The sequence below is a fragment of the Chionomys nivalis genome, chromosome 17, assembly GCF_950005125.1.
Source record: "Chionomys nivalis chromosome 17, mChiNiv1.1, whole genome shotgun sequence".
In the NCBI taxonomy this organism is placed as follows: Eukaryota; Metazoa; Chordata; class Mammalia; order Rodentia; family Cricetidae; genus Chionomys; species Chionomys nivalis.
In genome coordinates this window covers 49,844,232-49,870,684 of record NC_080102.1, presented here as the reverse complement: position 1 = coordinate 49,870,684, position 26,453 = coordinate 49,844,232, and the positions used below count along the sequence as shown (strand labels likewise).

At 40.6% G+C, this 26,453-nt stretch overlaps 1 protein-coding gene across 2 annotated transcripts in view; it reads left to right on the top strand.

Annotated features, from left to right (window-relative positions):
- Gxylt1 (glucoside xylosyltransferase 1) overlaps positions 1–26,041 on the top strand; it is a 41,301-nt gene extending 15,260 nt beyond the window's left edge. For both annotated transcript variants that reach the window (XM_057792358.1, XM_057792357.1), the window contains 6 exons: positions 2,395–2,566; positions 5,463–5,588; positions 9,812–10,063; positions 17,130–17,253; positions 17,600–17,772; positions 20,715–26,041. In XM_057792358.1, coding sequence (XP_057648341.1) covers positions 2,395–2,566; positions 5,463–5,588; positions 9,812–10,063; positions 17,130–17,253; positions 17,600–17,772; positions 20,715–20,876 — 1,009 coding nt within the window. In that variant the 3' untranslated portion in view covers positions 20,877–26,041. The remainder of the gene's footprint in view (positions 1–2,394; positions 2,567–5,462; positions 5,589–9,811; positions 10,064–17,129; positions 17,254–17,599; positions 17,773–20,714) is intronic.
- Positions 26,042–26,453: the final 412 nt, after the last annotated feature.

The following is a 26,453-nucleotide window of genomic DNA, read 5'->3' as shown; positions in this document are numbered from 1 at the left end:
TAGGTTTACTCATGGATTCAAGTTTTGATTTTTATTATGTTGATCATTAGTATTATATGTTTTTGGTTTTTTGTTGGTGGTTTTGGAAACTGAACCAGAGTGAGCTGGGCTGGAGCTTTAGCACTGAGGTACATTCCAGCTCTTCCTTTTTTTGTGAGCCTCGGGCTCCTCGAGTGTAAGAGGGCATTGGAAATGAAAGAGGATCTGTGGAAGACCCTCAGCCACTGCTCAAGCAAGGAAAGGCATGACTGTTTACCTTGCTTAGGGCCCTTAAGAGGAGCTAGTGCACTGAGTTTGGGAAGGCCTCTCCAGTGATGGCAAATTGTCCAAACCTCCCCACACAGTTTACAGATTCCCCTCTACTTTAGTGTCATTTCCTGTTGCTGTGATAAAATGTCTCCACATAAAAAATTTAAAGGAGAAAGGGCTTATTTGGCTTCCAAATTCCAGGTTATGATCTGTTAGGGGAGGTCAGAATGTGAGAACCTGCCCCACACCCAGTCAAGAATAGACAGCGGTGAATTAATGTGTTCATGCTAGTGCTTGGCTTGTTCTCACCTTCTTACTGAGCCCGGGGCCCAGTTAGTATGCTGCCATATTAGGGTGGGTCTTCCCAGTCAGTAAACCCAGGTTAAGAAACTCTCACAGGGCATGCCCCAGGCAGCCTACCCTAGACAGTTTTCCTCATTGAGACTTCCTTCTTTTTCATGGTATATCCTGTCAAGTTGACAGTCAAAATCAACCATTACAGTTCAGACAACCTTCTAGTCAGTAGCTTACAACACAGTAATTTTAGCTGTCCCTAGAATTACTTGGGGTGAGGTTGGAAGGATCGTTGATAAAAACTCAAGCTGCGTGGGAAGCCTGCCAGAGGGAGCCTGCAGCACAGTCTAACACCTTTGAAGTCCAGGGCGACTAAGCTGCTATCTCTCTTTGTGGGTATCTGAGGGATCCTGCTGGGCATCAGGACCTTGTTGTGCCTAGCTCCCACTTGACGCCATTCTGAGAGGTGTCTGTCCCTCTCCTCACAGCAGACAGTGCTGTGCTTCCCACTTAAGCTATGCTTTAGTGAATTATAAGAGCACTCTGGTGTTCTTTGAATTATCTAAAGACTTCTTGTTGTCAGGTGGGAAAGTAGATGTGATTTCAAAATTCTTTTTGGGTAAGATTTTTTTTATCTCTGCAGGGATTTTAGTTAAGATAAAGCACAATTTAGCAAACCGTGATGAAGAATCTTAACGTTCATTCATTTGGGCCAGAATGACTGGAATGGCTGTTTCCACATGAATGCTTAGGAAACTTTAGTCACCAATTCCTGTCATCTAGAAGCTTGTTTAAGATTTCTTCTAATCTTCTGCAATTGTCCTTTCTGTCCTTGGTGTTGAGGGGTCAGGAACCATCTCCCCATCCACAGGCTGATGTTCTAATGAAGACTTTTTTAAAACCATTGTGAGCAATAGGATCTGAATACAATTAACAGGAAGATGAGATAGAATTCTCTAGAATTGTGTGCCTTGATTGTCTTCGCTGTTTTGAGATGAACTAAATTCATGTTTCCTTGTCAGAGTGTAATGGTACTCATACAGTTCCTATTAGGAATGTTGGCAAATATGAGGGAAGGGATTAAGGGGACGGATAGGGGAGAAGGCACCACTCCCGTCCAGTTCCTTCAGTGGAGCAGTGTGGCGAGTTTTAAGACTGAAGCTCATGCCCACACCAGGGGGAGGAAAGGGCTCTCCAGCCCGCATACCACTGCCCTGTTAGAAGTGAGTTTCTGCCTAGGCAGAAAGGGGAACTGAGGAGATCTTTCCTTCCAGAAAGATACATCAGAGTGTATGAGGTCCTTTCAGAAATCTCTCCCTATCTTGGTGAGTACTCGGTAAGTGGAACTGATACATGCCACTGAAAAACATTACCTGAGCAAATTTCCTGTGACGAGCCTGGCTTATGACGGGATGTGACGTGGAAATATTTGTGGATGAGTTGTGGCTGACATGCTTCATAATGGTCTGATTGTGGGGTGTGGAAGGCATGTGAAGGGGCTTTAAAGGGAATTGGAAGAAGTTTCAATGAAGAACTACAGTTTTAAAATACTTGAATGGGGGCCTTCAGAGTACTTAGGCTTCCTTTCTTGACACCTGGTGCAGGAGACGAGTGAAGTCAGTTGTACGTTCTTGGGAGAGTTGCCTCATGAGGTGTGTTGCTTGTGGAAAACTGGTGAAGAGGAAGGCATACGATTGGATGATGGAGTCAACATTGTAATATTTTGCAGCTTGATATTTCTTTTGCATTTTTAAAAGAAGTTGTAAACTTCTGTTTTTAAATATGGTAAAAATACCACTTAGTAGTAATTACGTGCTAACCTGTTGGAAATGCTCTCTTCTTTGCTATTAGGTACAGTCTGAAAGCACAGCCCACTGAGAAAATGCACCTTGCTGTTGTCGCCTGTGGTGAAAGACTGGAGGAAACTGTGACTATGTTGAAGTCAGCTCTCATTTTCAGCATCAAGCCACTGCAGGTGCATATTTTTGCTGAAGACCAACTACACGATAGCTTTAAAGACAGAGTAAGTACTTGAACACACAGTAAGGACTTGAGATTTTACTATCGGATAGTCTGTTGTACCAGAACTGCTCAGCAGCCTTCCCTCTTAGGGAGGGAGCTCTCGAGTCCAGATATAGTGTAGAGGAACATTGGATTTTGAACAAGATTAGGCAACCTAAGTCCCCTGCCAAGTCTGAAGATTTTATTTACTTATGTTACATGGTAGTTCTTCATCTTTAAGGAGGGCTCTTATTTTTTCTGGCTGTAGTCAAGCCATTTTCAATATAAGACTCTACCTCATGGTTTACAATGGCCATTCAAACTCCAGCCATCACAACCATATTGTATCCAGTATAAGGAGAAGAAAGAGGAAGAAAGAAAAATGCTGTTTTCCTTTAAGGGTGTACTTTGCATTAATAGTTGAGACTTTTTTCTGTTTGATATGAGTTTAGTCATTTGATCGTAGCTGGCTGTTAGATTTGAAAATAGACTATCCACTCAGGGCAGCCTTGGACTTGCTAACAACAGTTGCCCATGAGGAATTAGGGGGTATGCAAAGAAAGATGGCCTGCATCTCCTACCTTTGTGTTCCCGGGGGTGGAGATGATACTTGTGCCTCTCATTCCATCCCAGCCCACTCACCTCTCTGCTAAGTCTTGCTTTCAAGCTGCTGTGGATGTCTGTGTTTGATCTAACTATGTATAAAGATTCTTTGCTTTCCAAGTTAAATTAGTTCATTTCCATGTTGAAGAAAAAATGCTGTTTGCAGCTTTTTAGTTTTTGGCCAAGAGCTTTAAATTCTATGAGGTATAAGCGGTGTGCTTACACTTTAAATCCTACGAGGTGTAAGCAGTATGCTTACACTTTAAATCCTACGAGGTGTAAGCAGTATGCTTACACTTTAAAGTACTTGTAGTCATTTCTTTTGTACTCATCATCTTATTCTCTTTATCCAGATTGTTTCTTAACTATAATTTGCTTTTGTTTATGTTTTGTTGTTGTTGTTTTGAGACAGGTTTTCGACTATGTGATCCAAGCTGGCATTGAACTCCTGTTGATCCCCCTGACCCAGTTTCATGAGTGTAGGGATTACATAGGCCTGAGGACTGCCCCAGCTCTATAACCTTTTCTAGTTAAACGTTTGGTTTTGATTTTGATGAAAGAATATTTTATATATATATATATATATATATATATATATATATGAATGATGGACCAAATTGCAAAATATTCCAATATTAAATGAAAAATGTCAAAGACTTCATTTTGAAGTTAATATTGAAAAGATCTCTAAGTGATCTGTAAGTTGAAAGGGAAAATGAAATTATTGTTCTTTCAAAATAGTTAACAGGGACACCAAAGCAGGGTGTCACAAAAGCGCTTTTTAACTTTGTTGGAAGATACTTACGCTTTTTGAAGGACTTGAACACAGTTGTACGTCAAAGAGAGATTTTCAGTTTGGCATAAACTCTACCCCATCTCCCCCTGGTCATTTCTGTTGGTGTAGACTCTATCCCATTTCCCCTGGTCATTTCTTTTGATGTAAACTATAACCCATCTCCCCTGGTCATTTCTGTTGATGTAAACTCTACCCCATCTCCTCCTGGTCATTTCTACTGGTGTAGACTCTACCCCATCTCCTGGTCATTTCTGTTGGTGTAGACTCTACCCCATCTCCTCCTGGTCATTTCTACTGGTGTAGACTCTACCCCATCTCCTCCTGGTCATTTCTGTGTGCTCTTGTGTAATTTGAACCAATAATTCTAAAGCTGGGCCTGTTGGCCTGTGCTCATCATTCCAGTTAATCAGGAGATTGAGGCAGGAGCCGGGATTTGAGACTTGCTTCTGGAGGGTGACTGCTCCTTGTAATAGCTAAGCCTGTTGGGATGATATATATGCTGTTAGAGCAACAGTGGTAAATTATGTTTGTAACTGAGTCTGGACCAAGGCAGTACTTTGAAGTGAGTTTAGGACACTAAAGACAAATACTCGTTATGGTTTTTTTTTTTTTTTAAATATTTTGAGGGTTGGAGAGATGGCTCAGAAGTTAAAGAGCATTGCCTGCTCTTCCAAAGGTCCTGAGTTCAATCCCCAGCAACCACATGGTGGCTCACAACCATCTGTAATGAGGTCTGGCTCCGTCTTCTGGCCTGCAGGCATACACACAGACCGAATATTGTATACATAATAAATAAATAAATATTATATATATATTGGGTCTCTAATGGTTTTTTTAAATTGGCACTGGGTAAGTATTTATCAGAAGAGTTTATTAGGAATACCAGGGCACATTTAAACTTTACAGAAGTGAACTAAACTGGTGATATATTAGTTTGACACTTTATAAATTTTTTGTATCATATATACTATAGTAATAAATTGAGTGTTTAATTTTTCTGATTTTAATTTAAGATTGAGAAAATTCACATGGTGAAATGAAGGGCAGTCAAATTTGGACTGTTGGGCTTAGCAACCTGTAAGTGCTCAGTCACTTTTTGAGATAGGATTTCTTGGTTGGCCTGGAATTCACCATGTTTTAGACAGTTTGACTGCTGAGGAAGCCCTGGTTGTTCTCCTGTCTCCTCTGCAGCACTGTGCTGGGGCCTGAACTCAGCTTCTCACTCTGTGCTTTATGACTGATCCATCTTAGTGACCCTGAACACAGACTTAAAAACATCCTCTGTGCCTTAGATGAGACGGTAAAGTGTTTGTAGCATATCATTGTGATTTTTAGATTTGAAATGGAAATGAAGGAAGTAATGGAAAAGAATCTTTTAACTGTGTAACATAAATGTGGTTGTAAGTTTTAGCATTTTTGTTTTGTAGCTGTTGGTTTATTATGTTACAGAGAAGGTTGAAAGTAAAACAAATCTATATTGGTTTATGTTTTTAACTTTACTTCCTTCTTGTATTTTTAGCTTGATAGCTGGTCATTTCTACAAAGATTTAACTATACTTTGTACCCTATCACCTTCCCGAGCGACAGCGCCGTGGAGTGGAAGAAACTCTTTAAGCCGTGTGCTTCCCAGAGGCTGTTCTTGCCGGTGAGTTGTTTTCTCTCCCAGTATGTACTTTCTTTCTATTTTAAACTTGAAGCTTAGTTTTATACAATGATGTCTTGGTTAGTGTTCTATGGCTGTGAAGAGACACGTGTCCATGGCAGCTCTTAGGAAGGAAAACAGTTTGATTGGGGCCGGCTGACAGGTTCAGAGGTTTCATCCTTTGTTGTCATGAAGGAAAGCATGCTGGCATACAGGCTGACCTGGTGCTGAAGAGGAAGGCAGCAGGAGGAGAGACACTGGTCCTGACTGGAACATTTGGAACTCAAAGCCCACCTCAAGAGACACATTTCTTCCTCCAGGGCCACACTCGCGACTAGTGCCCCTCCCTGGTGACCACACATTCCAATCTATGAGCTTATGGGGCATTTCTTTTCTCACTACCACAGAAGAGTTTCTGAATAATTACACTTAAACCTCTTTAAGTAAACAAAGGTGCGTGTCAAACAAGAGAAAAAAATTTCCATAGAACAAGTCAGGGCTATAATAAAGACCAGAAGGGTGAAAAGTTTGGGGCTTTGGATTTAGCTCAGTGGTAGAGCTGATTCTCAACACCGAGAAACACAGAGGGTTTTTTTGTTTGTTTGTTTGTTTGTTTTTTAATTTCTGTTGAAATAGCATTTCTTACACATAGTTGCTGTGGACTGTTTTAGCCATGAGAAGAAATAATTACCAGGTCTTGGTAGGGTGTGTGACCTGCAGGCCCCTGCTGAACCCACAGCTTGTCACTGATGACATTTCTGTCTTAGGCCAGTTAGCTTCCCTTTCCCAAGTGATCTTGAATCAGTTACCCAACCTTAAGGCAGGAGAGCTCAGAGACAGTGGGAGCCATTTGCTTACTAGAGCTCTTTTTTGGTGATTTTGGTAATAAACCCCAGGCTAAAGTTACCCAGAGTTTGAGTTGATTTCACTTAAAATTTAAAAACCACAGTAGTTTTTTCCAGCTCTTAATGTTTAAAATTCTTACGGTATATTCAGTTTAAAAATAAATAAAAAATGCTTATGGTAGTACAAATGCTGATGTTAAAAGTGTAAGTTTGCCAGGAGGAGTGGTATACACCTTTAATCCCTGCATGTGAGTTAGGGGCAGGAGGGATCTTTGGGGTTTCAAGGCCAGCCTGGTTTACACAGAGATACAAGACAGTTAATGATACATAATAGACCTCATTTTCCAAAAAGTAAAATAAAATAAAAGACATAAGTTCCTGGAAAATATATGAATTATAGGGAAGAATCTTTAGTTGCTTGTTAAAGTGGTCAAAAACCACCTGAGTAAATTAAGATTATAGTTTATAATGCCCAAGCATATCAATTATAAATTTAAGTTGTGATTATTTTCATTTGAGTATTTCTTTAATGTTTATTGTTTTGCTTTGTTTTGTTTTTTTGGTGTGTGTGTGTGTGTGTGTGTGTGTGTGTACATGTAGGTGCCTTTGGAGGCCAGAAAAGGACATTAGCTTCTCTAGGGCTGGAGTTGCAGGTGGTTGTGAGTTGCCACATCTAGGAACTGAATTCAAGCCCTCTGTGAGAACAGGAAGCAGTCTTAAGTACTGAGTCATCTTTCCAGTCCGGCTGTTTGAGTTTTTTTGTTTGTTTGTTTTGAAATGTCTCCTGTTTTAGGCTTGTCTCAAACTGTAGGTGATTCCCCTTTCTTTAGCCTTCCGTGTGCTGGGTCACAAGGCTAGCTTTCATGTTAGAATTCTGATAGTCACATTGACTTCACAGAGATCTCTGAGGCTATACAGGCTTCATGTTTTCATGGAGCTTATTGTCTGATTGGAGAGACATTAGACAGGTATATGTTACTGAAAATAAAAGTTCAAAGAGAATTTTTTTGAGTGTGTACAATCTTTTCTCTTAGAGATTCTCTCGCTCTCTCTCTGTGTGTGTGTATGTATGTGTGGTGCTGGGGAACAGCCCAGATCTCACACATGTAAGCCAAGTAATCAGTCTACCACTGAACTGTACTCAAAATCTTTTTACTCCCCCAAATTACCCAAACTGGCCTTCAATTCAGAGTCCTCTTATATCAGCCTCTTGAATACATGGTATGGGCTGTAGAGCCCATACCAGTAGGCCTGGTTTTGAACTTGAAGTTCTAAGTGGTGTCTTTGTAGTCTTCTAAGAGTGCTAACCTGTAAGCAGATGTACATTCTGCACAGAAGCAGACTACTGATAAAAAAGCAAATCGTGGGCTAGTGTAATGTTCAGGTCTATGATCCAGCATTCCTTGGGAGGCTGAGACAGTAAGAGCCCAGGAAGCTCAAGTCTAGCCTGGGTTATATATTGGATGCCTGGTGTATTAGTCTGGATTAACTAGAGGAACAGAGCTGGTAGAGTAAATCTGTATATATTAAAAAGAGATTTATTAGAAAAGAGATTTATTAGAGTGACGTATGCCTGTGATCTGGCAAGTCCGACAACGGCTGTCTACTGGCAGAAATACCAAGAATCAAGTAGCTGTTCAGTCAGGAAGGTTGGATGCCTCAGCTGGTCTTCAGTCTGCATTGGAATCCTCAAGAAGTAGGTTTTTAACACCAGTCAAGTTATGCCTCCACAGCAGAATAGATGAACTTGCTAACAAGAGTGAACGCAAGCAGACAGAAAACCAAATGCTTCCTTCTGCCTCCTTTTATGTAGGCTGGCACCAGAAGGTGTGGCTCAGATTTAGAGTGAGTCTTCCATCTCAAGTGAGCCAATCAAGAAAAATCCCTCAGGTGTGCCTAACTACTTGGATTATGGTTGATTCCAGATGCAGTCAAGTTAACAGCCAAGATTAGCCATCACACAGGGCCAACAAGGACTCTATAGCGAGATACAAAAATGAAAACAAAAACCATTAACGCCTCTAAAAGCAATTTCCACATGTTTTCCGCTAGTGGGGACACAGCCTTGCCTATCTCCTGTAACCTTTTCTGATGGTGGGGACACAGCCTTGCCTGTCTCCCGTAACCTTTTCTGGTGGTGGTGACACAGCCTTGCCTGTCTCCTGTAACCTTTTCTGGTGGTGGTGACACAGCCTTGCCTGTCTCCTGTAACCTTTTCCGTTTCTGGGACACAGCCTTGCCTGTCTCCTGTAGCTGGAGGGGGAAGAGGGCCTTCTCCACTCAGGCTCAGCCATCTCTATCAGGTATTTTCCCTATCTGCTACTGAATTAACCTAAAGCAGACTGAGAGAGGGGTGGGGATTTCAGCCTAGCTACTCAGTGAAGCCACGTCTTAAGTCGGTTGTGGGAAGGGTAACAAATTTGCGGAGTAGCTGAGCAAGGATCAAGTCTTGTTCTCATTGTGTCTTAACTAAAATGTTTTAGGACCATCCAGCCAACTGTCTGGCTCTATGAATAGGGCTTAGCTATGAACACAACCATTAGAAAGTTGTAAACATTCATAGAGCTTTAGGAGAACTGTTTCTTTTCCTTTGGTAACTCGATCGCATGGTCCTCTAGCCTCTGAACTTTGTAGATGATGTCATGTTGCACATGTCAGAAGGTTGGATCCTCCTGCTAGGCTAATCCAATCATTCATTGAGTTTTATGGATATTCCAGGATAGGCAACAAATTTGAAAAGTTATTTTAAAAGTTTGTAAGGAAAAATGAAAACTTATCTTTGAAAAATCTCGTGGATGGTACTCAAGGTTTATAATTTTAAGAAGTGCAACAGAGTCAATCTTTTAAAATAAAAGTCTGCTTCTGTCCTTGTTCTTCCTAAGTGAGGTTTTGATCTGTTGATGGTGCGTGTCGAAACAGGAGCATAGACTGGAGTAGATAGCTTGGGCTCAGTTTGTCTTTGTACTTTGTAGTGCAGACTCAAGTGATGGCGTGCGGTGTTCAGGCAGGGGAGGGGTCTGGGAGACCTCCATTATATTGCTTCATTTGTGTCTAGTTACCTGCTCTTTAGGCTCAGTGTATGGAACCATCTGAAGTTAGTGTATTTTATATCTTGAAAAACAGTTTTCTCCTAACCATTCATGTATTTTTTTTCTTACTGTAAGTGAGGTTTTTTTTTTTTTTAACTAGGGTTTGTATTGTTTTTCTAGCTTTTCTAAAAATTGGTGAAAAAAATAGCAATGTACTAATTAGAAATGACATTTCAGAAAAAATTATCTTAAAACATTGTAAACTGACTTATTTCTTAGGTATAATTTCTATTACTATGCTTTTATTAAAAAGATATATCATAATTAATTATTCAAATATCTTTCCTCATAGTTAATCCTGAAAGAAGTTGATTCACTACTCTATGTTGACACTGATATCCTTTTTTTACGACCTGTTGATGATATTTGGTCATTACTAAAGAAATTTAATTCCACACAAATCGCTGCGATGGCCCCCGAGCATGAGGAACCTCGAATAGGATGGTATAACCGCTTTGCTCGGCACCCGTACTACGGGAAGACCGGGGTGAACTCTGGAGTGATGCTGATGAACATGACACGGATGCGGAGGAAGTACTTTAAGGTAACTCGGTGCATGTGCAGGGTGGTTCATTGCAGCTTCCCTTTCTCCTGGAACCATTTGTTTTCCTTCAGTCCAAAACTAAAGTAGGGGCTGGAGAGACAGATACTCAGTGATTAAGAGCTCCTACATGGACAGTGTGATAAGGTTTTAGGATCTACAGTAGGCAGCTCGCTATTGCCTGCCTGTAACTCCAGCTCCAGGGATCAGAGGCCCTCCCCTGTCTTCTGCAGGCACATACAAATACACAAACACATAAGTAAAAATGAAGCAGATGTTTTTTTTTTTTTTTAAATATTTATTTATTTATTATGTATACAATATTCTGTCTGTGTGTGTGCCTGCAGGCCAGAAGAGGGCACCAGACCTCATTACAGATGGTTGTGAGCCACCATGTGGTTGCTGGGAATTGAACTCAGGACCTTTGGAAGAGCAGTCAGTGCTCTTAACCGCTGAGCCATCTCTCCAGCCCTGAAGCAGATGTTTTAAAAAATACATAGATTTAGGGCTCGTCCATAGATGGCTCAGTTGTTAAGTATATCTGCTATTCTCGCAGAGACCCAAATTCTGTCCCCAGCATATGTGGCTGGCAACTCACAACTGTAACTCTTGATTCCAGGGCATCTGATGCCTTTTCTGGTCTCTAAGGGTACCAGGCAGTCACATGGGTGAATGTAAGCAAAATACATAAAATATTGTGTGTGCGTGCATGTGCGTGCATGTGTGTGTGGTATATCTCCAAATGTGGTGATACGCACCTTCAATTCTAGCACTCAGAAAGCAGAGATAGGCAGATCCCTTTGCTAGCCAGAACTATATAGTTAAGGCACTATCTCAACCCCGAATATATGTGTGTGTGTGTGTGTGTGTGTGTGTACACACACACAATATAATTGTGTATACACACACGTATGAGATGGACAGATACGAAACTGTTTAGCATAATTGAATAAAAATGTGTTCATAATGTTATTTAGTGGCAAATTCAAGTAGGCCACATCAGATGGTATTTCTCATGATGAAGTAAAATAGTGTACCAACAAGTACTGCCGTCTTCTAGACTTTGATGGCAGGAAGCTGCCATCATTTTATAGTGGTAGGCATAGAGAACTTGAATCTGAAGTGACATTCAGGCAGAGTTTTGGTTATCAACATAGATTCTGCAGCCTGTCTGTCTGACTCTTAACTTTGGCACCATAGTAGTTCAGTGACCTGGAGTAAGTTTGACTCTCTCAGGATGTTTGTCATCTGAGTGGTGGGATGGAGCTAACTCCAGGGGATCCTGTGCCCTCCCTTGTCCTTCACAGGTAACTGCATCAACAAAGAACACATCACATATATTACTTGGGCACATGCACATAACTTAAAAATTAGGCAAATTTTTAAATATTAGGTGAAACCAATTAAAAAGAAGAACTTCTGAGAAAACGCAGACTTCCCTCTAATGCCTATTCTGTTATATCTAGGTAGGATTAAATTAATTTAAGGGGTTTTAGGAGTCATATATATTTTGCAATTGTGTTTTTCAAATATTTTTTCTGTGACTTCTGGCAGATTAAAATTTGCATTATTTTTTCCCTTCTACACATCTGTTTAAATCTTTATGTTATGTAGAGTTTTTTCTTTTGTTGTTTTGTTTTGAGCCAGGGTCTCTCTGTACTCCTGGCTATTCTGCAACTTGCTGTGTAGACCAGACATCTTCCCACTTCCCTCTGCCTCCAAAATGTTGGGGTTAAAGTTGTATACCCCCATGTCTGTGCCAGTTTTTTTTTTTTTTTAAGTGTGGCCAATGTACTGCTTGTTGGTGTCACCACTGTATACCAGCCTTTCCATCTTAGAATCTGTAGTGTGTGTCATGCTATTCTCTATCCATCACATAAACTGTTCTTTTTAGCGTTCCATTTTCTGGGTCTTTACAAAGATCTTGATTTTTTTAAATTCAGTTTGTCTCCCAGAACTGAATGAATGCAATCAGTGTTCTGTTGATGTATTAGAGTTTTCCAGAGAAACAGAACTGATAGAATGGGGGGAAAACATGTATTTTCAATATGTGTGTGTGTATGCACACACGCACACACACACACACACACACACATATGGAACTTAGGGAATGGCTTACAGGATGTAGTCCTGCTAGTCCAACAGTGACTGTCTACCAACAGAAGGCTGGATGTGTCAGCTGGTCTTCATTGTGTCTTGGAATGCTGAAGAAGTAGACTCTCATGCTAGTGAAGGAATGAACTTGCTGTCGAGAGTGAGGGCAAGCAAGCAGAGGGCCAAGAGCTTCCTTCTTCCATGTCCTTTATATAGGCCGCTAGCAGAAAGTGTGAACCAGATAAAAGGTGGATCTTCCTACCTCTGGAGATCCAGTTAAAAGGTGGGTCTTCCCACTACAAATGATTTAATTAAGAAAATTCCTCATAGGTGCTTGGGTTTTAGTTAATTCCAGGTTTAGTTAAATTGACACGAAGAATAACCATCACAGTTGCATCTGCTCTTGCTTAATAATTAATATTTTGTTTAGTTTGCACTTACGCTTTGAATATTTACTATTTGTGGAACATAACAGATGATTGCTGTTCCATGTGCCAAACTTTGCTTGGTAATATCATGCCAGAAGATGGTGCTGTAAGATTATCTGCTAAGAATTATGGGGCTTCTCACCAGCGGCATTTGAGCCTTGTAGAATTATGAGTTTAGTATTTTTTTAAAAAAAACTGTGGAAATAATTTAACACTTTGATTTTTTAATTGGGCTGTGTAGCTCAAGTTCATGACTGCTCTCAGTTTATCTGTTATTTCCTTGACGTTCACTCTTAACCACCTGAGTAGATCCTGTCTCCCTCTTCCCCCTTTTCTTTTGGCATGTCTTAAGCTAGCTAGAGGTGAGGATATAGAGATTTAAATAATTAATAAACTTTTATATCTTTTTTTCTTTTAAGAAGATTTATTTATATCTTTATTTCTGTTTGTTTCTGACTATGTGTGCACCATGTTTATATAAACCAGAAGGCTTCCAGATCCCCTTGGGCTAGAGTCATAGGTAGTGGTAAGCTTCTGGGACTTGAACTCCAGTTCTCTTCAAGGGTAGCAAGTGCTCTTATCTGCTGAGCCATCCCTCCAGCCTGATGAAATGTTTTGTTGTATGCATTAATGGCTTTACAGAGAAAGAGCTGAATGGATTGAGCATATGTAACTATGTGGGTGGAATTGACTGCATTCACAGTCCGAGTGTTCACACAGCTCCTTTACACTTAGGGACACAATCCCATTGTTCTTCAGTATTGTGCATGAACTTGCTCAGATGGTTTTATAGAATTTACTTACTTTTAAAATGTATTTTCTCATGCATATTTTTATTTCTTTTTTCATAGCAAGCAAATTTTAATAATATTAACAACATACTTCCATCTAATTTGATCTCCTCTTCAGCCACAAACCAAAATTGAGTATTTTCCTAACCCAAGCACATGGTGGTTGCACGACTGTGGCCCCAGTACTCAGGAAGTGAACGTGAGAGGATCTAGAGTTTAAGGCTAACCTCAACTGTATAACAAGACCCTTAAAAAAATCCCGAGACTGATGAGAGGATCTAGAGTTTAAGGCTAACCTCAACTGTATAACAAGACCCTCAGCAGTTAAGAGCACATACTGCTTTTCCAGAGGACCCAAGTTCAGTTCCCAGTACCCACTTCAGGCATCCCACAATCAGCTTTAACTCCAGGGGGGTCTCACACCTCTGGCCTATGCAGGCACCTGAACTCACACACACAGACACACATAATAAAAAATATTAAGGTGCTGGAGAGATGGCTCCATGGTTAAGAGCACTGTTTACTCCTCTAGAGGACCTGGGTTCAATTCCCAGCACCCACATGGCAGCTCACAACTGTCTGTCACTCCAGTCCTAGGGAATCCAATGCCCTCTTCTGGCCACCATAGACACCAGGCATGCACATGGTACATGGACAAACATGCAAACAAAACACCCATACATATAAGTAATAAAAATTTTAACTATATTAAAATAGTTTTTAAATGTGGATATTTTTCTACATAGTTTTTCTATCTCTATCTGTAGCAAATATTGCCTTGGTTCCCCCTGTTCAATAACTTTGGACACAGATCATCAATCTTTCTTTACCATTTGACTTGCAGTCACTTCCCAGATTGTCCCATACGACCAGAAGAGTACTTGTTTATAGTAGAAACCATATTTAAATTGTCTGTTTGTATGGCTGACACCTGTTCTTGGCATTATGACTGTGCAGTTCTAATCTGCTGCATAGTAACACTTAAAAAATTAAAACAAAAATTCATTTTTGTTCTCTATATCTTTCCCTGCTTGGTAAGCAGTGATACCCTATTGGTTAAACTATTAATATATACTTAGATTTTGTGTCCTGATCATATTTGCAATGTTGAATCTTTGTTTTTTACATGTATATGCATGTGTGTTAAATACATACACACATATATATGTTGCATGCAATGGCCTAAAGTTGATGTCTTCCTGGGAGCTCACCGATTATGCCTAGGCTTCCTTGCACCAGCGATCCTCTGTGCCTCCCAAGTACTGGGATTACAGGTAGCTGCCGCACGTGCCTGCTTTTGTCTGCCTCCTGGGGATGTACAATTTGATCTTTATACTTGTGTGACAAGTTACCCATTAAACCATCTTCCCAGTTCTTTCTCATTTTGGTTGTGAGCCTTGCCTTTAATGACTTAACTGTCTCTCCAGCCTTTTTATTTTCTGAGACAGGGTCTCTCTCTTACCTTATGTGGTTTAGGTGTGGTTTCACATTTCAAGTACTGAGGTTACAGGTTTGCACCATCACACACAGATCTTTCTTTTTTCTTAGAAAATGATGAGCATGTTACTTAACATCTCTTATTTATTAGAGAAACAGAAAATACTTTTTTTTGTATGTATTCTGTTTCGTGCCATATGTTGTTTTGTGGAAGTGTTTTGATCTGTTTATTTCTACCTCATGAGTACAAGGTTTATCTTTTGTTGTTTCAGGAACTTTTCCTGGGGAGATAAATGTTCACCTCTTCCTTAAAATGACTCTGATGACAAACCATAGCACAATGATGTCACTAGATCAGACTTAGGGAGCCGGACTTTATTTGTCTTGCTTATGGAGCATGGTTATAGAGCTTGTTTGTTTGGTTTTTTTTTTTTTTTTGGTTTTTTTTTTTTTTGGTTTTTCGAGACAGGGTTTCTCTGTGGTTTTGGAGGCTGTCCTGGAACTAGCTCTTGTAGACCAGGCTGGTCTAGAACTCACAGAGATCTGCCTGCCTCTGCCTCCCGAGTGCTGGGATTAAAGGCGTGCGCCACCACCGCCCGACGAGCTTGTTTGTTTTTACCAGAGAGTGGATTACTCCTAACAGTTGTACCACCAGAAAAATCTCACCCAGCACAGATGACAACTTCCTCTTAGCTACACGTGTGGGATCCCCTTAGTTAACCTGCCACCTCCTGTATATACTAAGACCTCCCAAGACCTCAAGGTTGGGTGCAGAATTACATATAAATGGCTCAGGGGTGAGCAGAGGAAGTCTCAGCTAAAGGGCTCATACTGTCCTCGTGTATTTTTATGATGGATATGACAGTTGACAAGGCTGATTGTGCATGTGACCACAGCTGTTCTGAAGCTTAAGGCTCTTAAGCTTACAGGACAGTCACCAGACAGCAGGCATCCTGCCCTGTCACTCTCCAGAGTCAGGCTCTCATTGGTCCTTGGCTTGAGTGATGGCCAGCAAACCTAAGTGATCTTCCCATTTTCTGCCCCACCCAGTGCCGTGGGCATAGCTTTTTTACATTGATACTGAGGATCTGAACTAAGGTTCTCATTCTTGAGCAGCAAGTGCTCTTAGATGCTGAGCCATCTCCCCAGCTCCTTGAAAATCTTTTCATATAGTTTATTGTCATTTCTGTTTCCTGTTGTGAATATCTGCTTTAATTGTATATGTATTAGTTATATGTACAAACATTCATATATTATGTATGTGCACACATGTATGTGTATTCATTCACATGTACACACACACACACACACGTACATTCTGTGATGAAGTGAAGACTGTCCTTAAAATAGCCTCAGGTGTAGTATGTATGTGTTGTGTTACAGTTGGGGTTGAACCTAATGGAACGTGGTAAGAGGTGCTCAGTATAGTGTCTGGCTGGCACCTTTTTTTGGCACCAGGACTACTGTTTCTTTTATAATTAAAAGTTTAAAGAAATCATTGAAAATTAATCAATAAAATTATACAAATAAAGCTTTAACACTAAAAAACTGTGCTTCCCCAGCATTTAGGAGGCAGAGAGAAGCAAGAGGTTTGAGGCCATGAGTTTGAGGTCAGCCTGGATCACATAAGGTTGTGTGTTCAAAAAAAGCAGTAAATTTGACAAAAATTAGATTGAAGTGGGTAGGAAATAAAGAGCAAAGAAAGAAAACTTAATGAATTTTGTGTACTGTGGTACAGTAGTCCCCCACTATCTGAAGAGAATACATTACAAGACTATCAGAGAATGCCTCAGTGAAGGATGGGTTGCTATGGAATTTTTCCCTGGGGAGTTATGAACCCCAGACAGGGCACCAGTGATGTGTGTCCTCAGCATCCTTGCCTTACCAAGCTATGGACTTCCCAAGGTGGTGTGATGGTGCAGTTTGTATCTTAGCATTCCAGAGGCAGAGGCAGGAAGATGATGAGTTTGAAGTTAGCCCTGGACTACATAGCAAAACCTTGTTCCAAAAAACGAAACAAAAACCACTTTTCATAGTCCTTCCCTTAGGATGAAGATGTGGCTGAGCTGTCATCCTCCTTTCCTTTCCTTGCTGTCTCTTGTCTCAGTTCTATCCCTGCTGTTTCTTCCTTCTGTTCTGCCTTCCCGTCTCATACTGGCAGCCCTCCTCACATTTAGGGTAATAAATGACACATAGTTTTGTAGCAGAGGACTTTTCCTTTCTCTTTGTGGCTTTGTAATGGTTGCTAAAGGAAGAATGGGAGCTGCCATGCTACCACTTAACCCTGAATGATGAGACTCTTCAATGCTTTATCAACAGAATGATATGACAACCGCACGGCTGCAGTGGGGCGACATACTTATGCCATTGCTTAAAAAGTACAAACTAAACATCACGTGGGGTGATCAAGATCTGTTAAATATCATGTTTTTTCATAATCCAGGTAATCATCTAAATTCCTTTAATTCTTTGCATTTGTAAAAACAATCACAGATTAAAAATCAGAAAGCAAGAAACAGTGGGCTGGGGCTAGCTCCCTGGGAAATGCTTGCTTAGCACATACAGTGCCCTCAGTTCAATCCTTGCTACCACAGGAAACAAATTTGTTTGAGTTTTCCACTTATTAACGGTTGTCAGTATTTTCATTTGAGGCAGAATTAGACTTGAATATTAATTTGGAAATCTAAATATTAAGGATAATTTTTAAGCAAAAACATTTGCAAGTGTTAATTCTGTAAATTATTTTGTGCTTTATCGTTTTCCTATCATTGGGCTTTTCTTTATTGTAGAAAGCCTTTTTGTTTTTCCGTGTCAATGGAATTATCGACCAGATCACTGTATATATGGAAGCAACTGCCGAGAAGCAGAAGAGGAAGGAGTCTTCATTCTTCATGGAAACAGAGGTGTTTACCATGACGACAAGCAGCCAGCATTCAGAGCTATGTATGAAGCACTAAGAAATGTAAGGTTTGCTCTCTTGAAGTTGTCACTTAAATTTACAGTGTTATGAAGATTGCACATACAATGTGAAGTATTTCCTTTTCCTGTGTTGTAAGGTCATCAGCTCCCAAAATTTGGCTTTGTGGTTTGTTATAGATTCTCTTTCTCTCTGCACATTACTGAACACAAATTGTATATAATATCCTCTTGACTCCTAAAAACTGCAATGTTTTTTAGTAAGACTATGGATATTTTTTATTAGCCATTATACAGATGCTCTTGCTTTGCATTTTATCTTTTCTTACTCCTAAAAACTGCAATGTTTTTTAGTAAGACTATGGATTTTTTTTATTAGCCATTATACAGATGCTCTTGCTTTGCATTTTATCTTTTCTTATCAGCAAGGTGATAGCTTTATAAAATCATAAGGGTATTTATATAAGTTTCTGAGAGGAGCCTAACCAGGGACTGCTGGAAACAGCATGACTGAGGACTGAGCTGTCTCTGAACTGTGGGTGCAGGCTGTGCCTGCTGTAGTCAGCCCTTCAGTGGTGCCTGTCTGTTAAACAGCGGCTGTCCAACAAGAGAAATAGTGTTTAAAATGGAAAGCCAAGTCAAACCGGGAGCACTCTTATGTTCTGTAGGCATTCTCTGTAGGCTTGGGATGGAACTTCCCCTCAAACATTCCAAACTCTTTGGATGATGACAGAGATTTCTGTCCCGCCCAGTCCTGCAGCCATTCAGTTCCAAAGAAACACACAGAGGTTTATATTACTCATAAACTGGTTGGCCTATTAGCTCAGGCTTCTTATTAACTCTTAAAACTTACATTCGCCCATAATTCTTGTCTGTGTCTGAATGATAACTGCAGACTGTGTTTTTCCTCTTCCCAGAATTCTCCCCTTCTCATTGCCCTGCCTCTGCTTCCCACCTGGTCGCCCCACCTATACTTCCTGCCTGACTACTGGCCAATCAACATTTTATTAAACAAGTACAAGAAACGAATCTTTATAGGCTAAAACCATTGTCCCACATTATTTGGATATATGGATGCCAGGGACTGGGGTGATGCTTCCACTCAAACAACTAGATGTTAGTACTTTCCTGTGGCGTGAACCTTAGATCCTCTCAGAAAGCAGTTGATTACCCCATAATAGTCATGTCACTATTGCCCCAGTGAGCGCATCTTGCCTAGCAGGTCAGTAGTTGGCAGCATCTCTTCCATCAGTCTACATACATAGCTCCAGCGCTGCTGAAGCTGAGTGAGCAGGGAAGTAGCTTCCAGTGCAGTACCAGCTTGATTTGTAGCTTTGGTTTCTTCCTCTAGGTGAAATTACCCCCCAGGGATAATCTTGGTGTATTTTTCTCAGATTTTAAATTAAGTTTATGATTTTGGTTTTCATTAACTTCAGACTTTCATGTAAAATGTTCTATTTTCAAGACGCATCCATCTTTTAAATAGAAAATAGTTGAAAACACTAGATCATGTTTAGTTATTCCTATTATTGTTGTAATATGGAGTGGCGGGGCTGTGTCCCCAGCACCCGGCCGCCCGCATGGCTTTACGAAATAATTATATGGAAACTGTATTCTTTTGAACACTGCCTGGCCCATTAGTTCCAGCCTCTTATTGGCTAGCTCTTACATATTGATCTATCCCATTTCTAATATTCTGTGTAGCACCACGAGCTGGCTTACCAGGAAAGATCTTAACCTGCGTCTGTCTGGAGAGAGAGAATCATGGCGACTGCCTGACTTGGCTTCTTTCTCCCTGCATTCTGTTCTGTTTACTCCACCCACCTAAGGGTTGGCCTATCAAATGGGCCTAGGCAGTTTCTTTATTAATTAACCAATGAAAGCAACAGATTAGAAAGAAATCACTCCCACATCATATTATTAGAAATAATAGCTATGCATATTATTTCCACTTAGTTCTGCAATGTGTTTCACTGTGTCACTTGAAGATTTATATGTTGTACATTATAGATGGAAGCTGGTCAAAAATATACTTTAAAATTATTAGGACTATCACCATGTAGCTGATGTTTCCTGGTTTAGTTCATAGATAGTCTTGTGCATTAAGAGCTCCTGGGAACATAGGTGGTATTTAGCAGTTCTCAGGTATGTTTATCCTTGGGTCCTTGTGTGCAGTGTGTTAACAAACTTTCCGTTATAGAAAGACATGCCTGAGGTTTGTCAGTGTCTGTGTAGGGAGATTGGATTTTCCTCACTGTTTCAGAAAGTTCAGTTCATAGTCCTCTGATCCCATTACCTATGGTAAAATGTTATATCACGGTGGGAACTGAGCAGAGGAAGCAAGAAAAGGAATTAAGTGCTTACAGTCCTGTGTCCCCTTCTAAGGAATGTCCCCAGTGATTTAACTTCCTGCCACTAGATACCTCCTAAATATACCACCACCTCCCAGTATCACCACGATGTAAGGTCCAATCCAACATGTGGATCTTCTGGAGACATGGCCAAACTACAGTAAGTGCTGAACTTCTTTGGGAGGCGGACAGTTTCACTCTTGCTGCTCTGTGGCCATTGTGTTCGTGTCTAGGTTCTAGGCCACTGTCGGCACTGTCACTGAGTGCCTTTCAGGAACGGGAACGCATGAGGCCCCATTCTTTAAATGAGCCTAGCTTTTATTAGTTTCTCCAGGTGCCTTTAACAAAGCTTAGCCGTTTTCTTCCAGTTTTTCTGCATCTCTTCTGCTCTTGAATGTGTTCTTCCCTTGGCTTGGGATGCCTTTCCTGAAGCGTTCAGAAAGACATTGCCCCTGTCTTCAGAGATTCATCATCACAGACTCTTTCTCTAATAGTTTTGTTTAATTCACTGACAATATTGATTTAGTGTGGACTTCATGTGAAAATAATAGAAGTTAATACTTAACTGATTGAAGAACTTAACTTGAAAAAAATTAACCTTTTATTTGTTTTGTTGCCTGTTGAATTTCTTTTCTAGTGTTCTTTTGAAGATGATGCTGTCCGTTCCTTATTAAAGCCTTTAGAACTGGAATTACAGAAGACAGTTCACACGTACTGTGGGAAAACATACAAAATATTTATCAAGCAGCTGACAAAAAGCATAAGAAGCCGTTATGACACACCACCAAAGGAAAGGTGACTCTTCGTGACTGCTGACCGACATGGGCAAAGTAGTAGAGCATCTGAAGTGAAGGAATCATGGGAGGAGGATTTGGAAGGCATTTCTGTCTCCAGAATAACCGTCTTCTGAAGAAGTTAGAAGAGCAGTATATTCAATACCATGAAGAATAAGTTAAACTCTTGGGCTCCAGTGAGAAGACAGTTTTGGTCTCTGATATTTTGTAACATTACTTGGTGTCATTCCAGTGTTAAGGAAAACAGTGAACAGTGTGGCCCGTAGAGCTGTGTTGGCTCTTGAATCAAGTAAATAAAAACAGTGGTGGGGGGTGGGAGGAGAAGATGTACCTCGAACACAGTGGAGACATTCAAGCTGTGAGTGTAGCAGTAACTTTATGTCAGCACTAACCTCACTTTAAAGTGTGAGACGAAGTTTACAGGGGCAGAAGAGTTCTGTTTCTTAAGAAATGTGATGTAACCAATGTAACCATTGACAATCTATGTACCCGCATACATTTCATCTCTCTTCTACAATGTCTTGTGACAATCATGTTTGAAATTATCTGTACGTTTTTATGTAAGCTGCACATTTAGAAATTAGCTATATGAGGAGGGAGAAATAGTGAAAACTTGGGGAGGTGTGTGTGTGGGGGTGTGTGTGTGTGTGTGTGTGTGCGCGCATGTTGAGAAAAGTTTTTTTTATTTTATTTTATATGTTTTAAACTGTCTTGCCAAACCTAAGCGCTAACATATTTGGGGACATTTTTGAAATCACTTTAAGTGAAAAATTACAGCTTTACTGGGCATTCTGGAAGCAAATATGTATTATGCTGATAATAAAGTGAGAACCTTAATTGTAGCGCTAGCGGGAAATGCAGCGGACCAAGTCTACAAGCCTGTGAGATTAAAGTGGTCCATTTAGACTTTCCTTCTACCTCAAGTGCATCCAGGATCCTTTCCAAGAGACAAATGCAGAGCCTTACTTTAGATTAGACAACTGTGGAAGACAGTTCTGAGGAAGAGGATTTTTATATCTAGCTGTAGAAAAAATTGTTTTGATTTGGTTAATGTGCCTATTTTCTGTTTTGAATACCATTGAAGACAGTTGCCTTTTAAAATGGGGACCATTACCCTTGTCCTTCTTGTCTTGACCCTAATGTAACTGAGGATTCTGAGTGGGTAGCGTGTACCGTGCTGGGGAACATAACTCATCTTACCCAGGCTCCTGGGTTATTGTCTTTTTCTCTTGGGTTTTAATACTTACATGGAGAACGGGAATTATGAAGGAAACATATCATTTATGAAGATCCTGTATCCTCTGCAGTGGAATATTCAAAAGCAGTGATCATTATAGCTTTCTAATTTCTGCAGTTCAGCCAGAGACATACTGAGAGAAGGTTTAAAACACAGTAAAGGTATTTGTGGCTTTGTGCCCAGAAGAGGGATTGTGAGCCAGCTCAGTCCTCTAGAATAGATGGACTCAGAGGGCAGCAGCCATGAGTCCTTGGCGGAATGCCGTGGTAAAGTAAGAACCTGTGAGCTGTGTTAACGTTTAGCTTCTTAGAGAAATGAGAACCTATCCTCTGAAGTTTGGCTATACTCTGAGGGTGCTTGCTAAACACAAATGGCCTACATATACTGTAACTAGGAGTCTCAAGAATTTTTTAATTTGAAGAGATTAATTTTAAATGAAGATAAACAGATAAAATTTTTTAGATGAAGAAATTAAAAATTATGTGAATGTGGACTAGGGCTATTATAGCTCAGTAGTGAGGGTGCTTGCTTAGTGTGCTCAAGGGCCGGCACTACAAAAAATAAATGACAAGGAATTGAGAGTCTCATACAGTGGTACTCTCTGTTCAAATCTGTTACCGATCAGTATCTTACCATGTTTACTTCATATATTCCTTTTTCTTAAAGTCTCAGGCATCATTTTTTGTCCCTGCAGTGAATGTTTCAATAATTACAAGTAACTACAGTAACTACATCATAGCTAGCAAAAGTGGCAGCTGGCCTTTGGTTTCATCTCATAGTCAATCCTTGTTTCAGATGTGCACGAGATGATGATTCTGTTTTTAACGAGTCCTCGGAAGAGTTGATCCCAGGTAGTCAGGAACTACTGCAAAGTAGTCTCCATCTTTAAGGTTGAAGTTGGGGTCACAGTTATTGGTACAATTGCTAAGTTGTGTCATTTTTGGATAGAGGAAGCAGTTGGGGTTATTGGCAAGATAGGGATTTATATGAATAAGTTCCTTAAGATTTTATTTTTTTCAGTAGCTGGCAATCTCACCCCATGGGCTTCAGTGTGGTTGGTTGAGGTTGTATAAAGGACCCTAAAATGTAGTCAAACTTCACTTGTATAAAAAGAATTTGGAAAACCTCTAGAAAATATATTGTAAGAAAATGCAGTTTTTGCTTGTGAAGAAGAGAGCTCGTGAGCTCTGCTGTTTGTCTTTGACACTGCTTGCTCCTGGCTCCTACTTGCCTCCTGTCAAATACCAGTATAGTGTCAAGAACAGGTTGGGAACTGGCCTGCATTCCCTTTTCTTGGGCTTGAGGGGCATGCTGTTGTACACAGTGCCTAAGAAGGGAGGCTTGGGAGGGTGATGGCAGGAAATCCGGTAGCTCTGTAACTATACCGGTGTTGGTGGAGGCTGGCTTTCCAAGGGGCAACTGACTCCCGAGGCTGAGTGCCTTTTGACTTATCCTCCAGTGTAGACTTGCTGATGGTATGTGGAAGGATCATTTTTTAAGGAAGAGAAAGTAGAGACGAGAAGGATGATGCAGATGAGTAGTGAAGGAAAAGGAAAGAAAAGAAAGGTAGAAGAATGACGGAAGGCTGAGTGAGCGGAAAGGTGGAGCGACAGTGGAAATGGAGAACTGGAAGTGGAGGAAACGGGAAACATGGGGTCCCCTGCCTAGGTCGGTGCTTGCCTAGAGTCTCTGGGTGGGGACGGCAGAGCCAGCTTGGTTTGATTTATTGATACCAGACAGGTTTCTTGGTCACTTAATTCACTGGTCCTTTAGTAGCAGTTCCCAGCATTCTTTGTTCTCTCCCAGGGCCCCCATTTGTGAGCCAGGACCTGTGGAAACACACATGCTTTCTGTTTGGTGTCCTTCAGCATCTCCCAGGGTGTGAAGGGAACTGCTTCATTGTGTCTAATGTGGTGTGGCGGTTTCCCCTGGAACCTGGTAATAGTAGGCCTTGAGGGGCTGGACCAGTGGTCAGTCTGTTCACTTCTCAGTGGGGATGCTCTCAGTTGAACTGTTGTGAGAGGATTCAGGAGGACAGAATATGGCAGCAGCAGTAAGTAAACCTTGAGCAATATTCATTGTCAGGACAGAGTTGGCCCGATGGTTATGAGCACGTGTTCCCAGCATCCACATGGTCCACAGCTGTCTGTAACTCCAACTCTAAGGCATCCAACATCTCCTGACCTCTGTGGACACCACACACACATGTGGAGCATACATACACACAGGCAACACACATATAAAATAATCTAAAGAATTCAAGATACTCATTTTCCTTTTCAGTTGCTTACATTGTAACATATAATACAGGTACAGTCAGAGCTTCTGAGGTGTTTTAGAAAGATGGTTGAGCTGTCTTTTTCCAAAAAATGTTTTTGATTTCTTTGAATAAATAGAGAAGAAAAATAGAGTGCAATAATGTCAAGTATGGGGCCAGTTATCCATTTGTTATGTGTGATTTCAGTGCATGGAGGTTGACAGAGATGACCAGTACCGCAGGAATCATCTTTTCTACGTTGCCAAAGCAACTCTTATTGTCTTCTAAAACCTGGCTGACTTGCTCTGAAGTTTGTTGTTCTTTAACTCATTGACAGTAAAGCTAGATTTTAAAAACTAAGATATATAGATTTAAGACAGCTGTCTAAGAGCTGCTATAAGGATTAAAACTGGGCATGGTAGCACACGACCTGTTACCCGATACTTGGGACAGTGAGGTACATTCAAGGACAGTGTGGCCTTTCCTGAGATTTTGTCTCAAAAAGCAAAAAAACAAAAAAAAACAAAAAAAAACCCCAAAAAACAAACAAAAAACAAAACAAAAAAACAGAAACAAAAAAACAAACAAAAAAAGCTAAAAATGTGTGCTTTTTTAATACTATAGTAATTAAGGACCTATTAAGGACCTATGAGAAATCGTATCACAGCATATTGGCCTGGGCAATCTACAGTTGATACATATCAGTGACAGGTTTACTTTTGAAAACTTGTCACCTCAGACTAACTAATAATTGCAAGTATCTTATTGGGATTTCCTTAGATTTTTCTATAAATTGATGTTTCAAACAATTGGGAGCTTTGTAGGGAATTTCTCTCAATAATACTGTGAATACCAGATATTTTACTACCAAACTTGAGGACTGATTGGAGCCTCTGTCTTGTGTAGGTTATGTGTGCCGTTGAGCTTTGAGAGCATATTCACACGCACAGCACGCCATGACGGCTCCTAAAAGTTAAGAGAATGTGATACCCGTACACCATTTAACAACTCAGTTGATTTTTACTATGATAGTTTAGTAGGGGACTTCTATTTAAACTGTTATAAATGGACTTTTTTTTAAAAACTATAATAGCTGATTTCAATTTTTATATAAAATCTCTTCAGGGAATACTGAGATGTTACAAAATAATCCATAGTGTGTAGCATTGCTGTAGACTGCTATCTGTTCAGAATTGAGCAGAATATGCCGTCATACTAAGTAATTACCATTGACGTTTGAGAGCTGCATCGGAGACATTTGTAGTGCTGGATCAGTCTGTGAGCTGGGATTCAGAACTGGTGTTTGCTTCCGACAGATGTTTTGCATGAGTCTATTAGTGTGCTGTGTAGAGTTGTCCGAAACTACAGGAAGGCACTGGGATGAACCGTGCTGCGTAGACAGCATCGTGATGAACCGTGCTGCGTAGACAGCACTGTCTCGAAACCGCTTTTACCTTAAACTATTTTGGTTTTATAATAATGTGAATATCTTGAAATATCTTACTTTTATATCTCGAAAATTCTTTAAAAAGAGTATAAAATTATAGATTTGGGGGCTAGCTTACCAATATTGGAAGATGCCTTATTCTGTTTTGGGAGGGATTCAGCTCAGGTTTTTCTTGAAAAACTGTATTGCTGTTACTAAATATGTACTCAATAAATATTGGATTTTCTCATGTGTCTTAATTATTTTGCCACGCAAAACCATTTTACAGACTGAGCAGATGACTCAGCAGTTAAGAGCACTTAGTGCTCTTGCAGAGGACCTGAGTTCCATTCCTGAATTAGGATCCTCAGCGCCTAAGAGCCAGGCACCTATGACCCCAGTGCTGCTGAGGGTTACAGCTAGATCCTGGAGCTTGCCCAGCTAGTCCAGCCAGTGAATGCTGGCTCGGGGGACCCTGTCTTAAAAACCTGGGTATGGTGGCGCACAACTTTAAAATTCCAGGACATGGGAGATGGAGGTGGTGGGTCTCTGTGAGTTGGATGCCAACCTGTCTATAATTCCAGGCCAGCTAGGGCTACACAATGAGACCTGGTCTCAAACAGTGCCCCATGACAGAGGAAGGCACTCAACATGAACCTTTT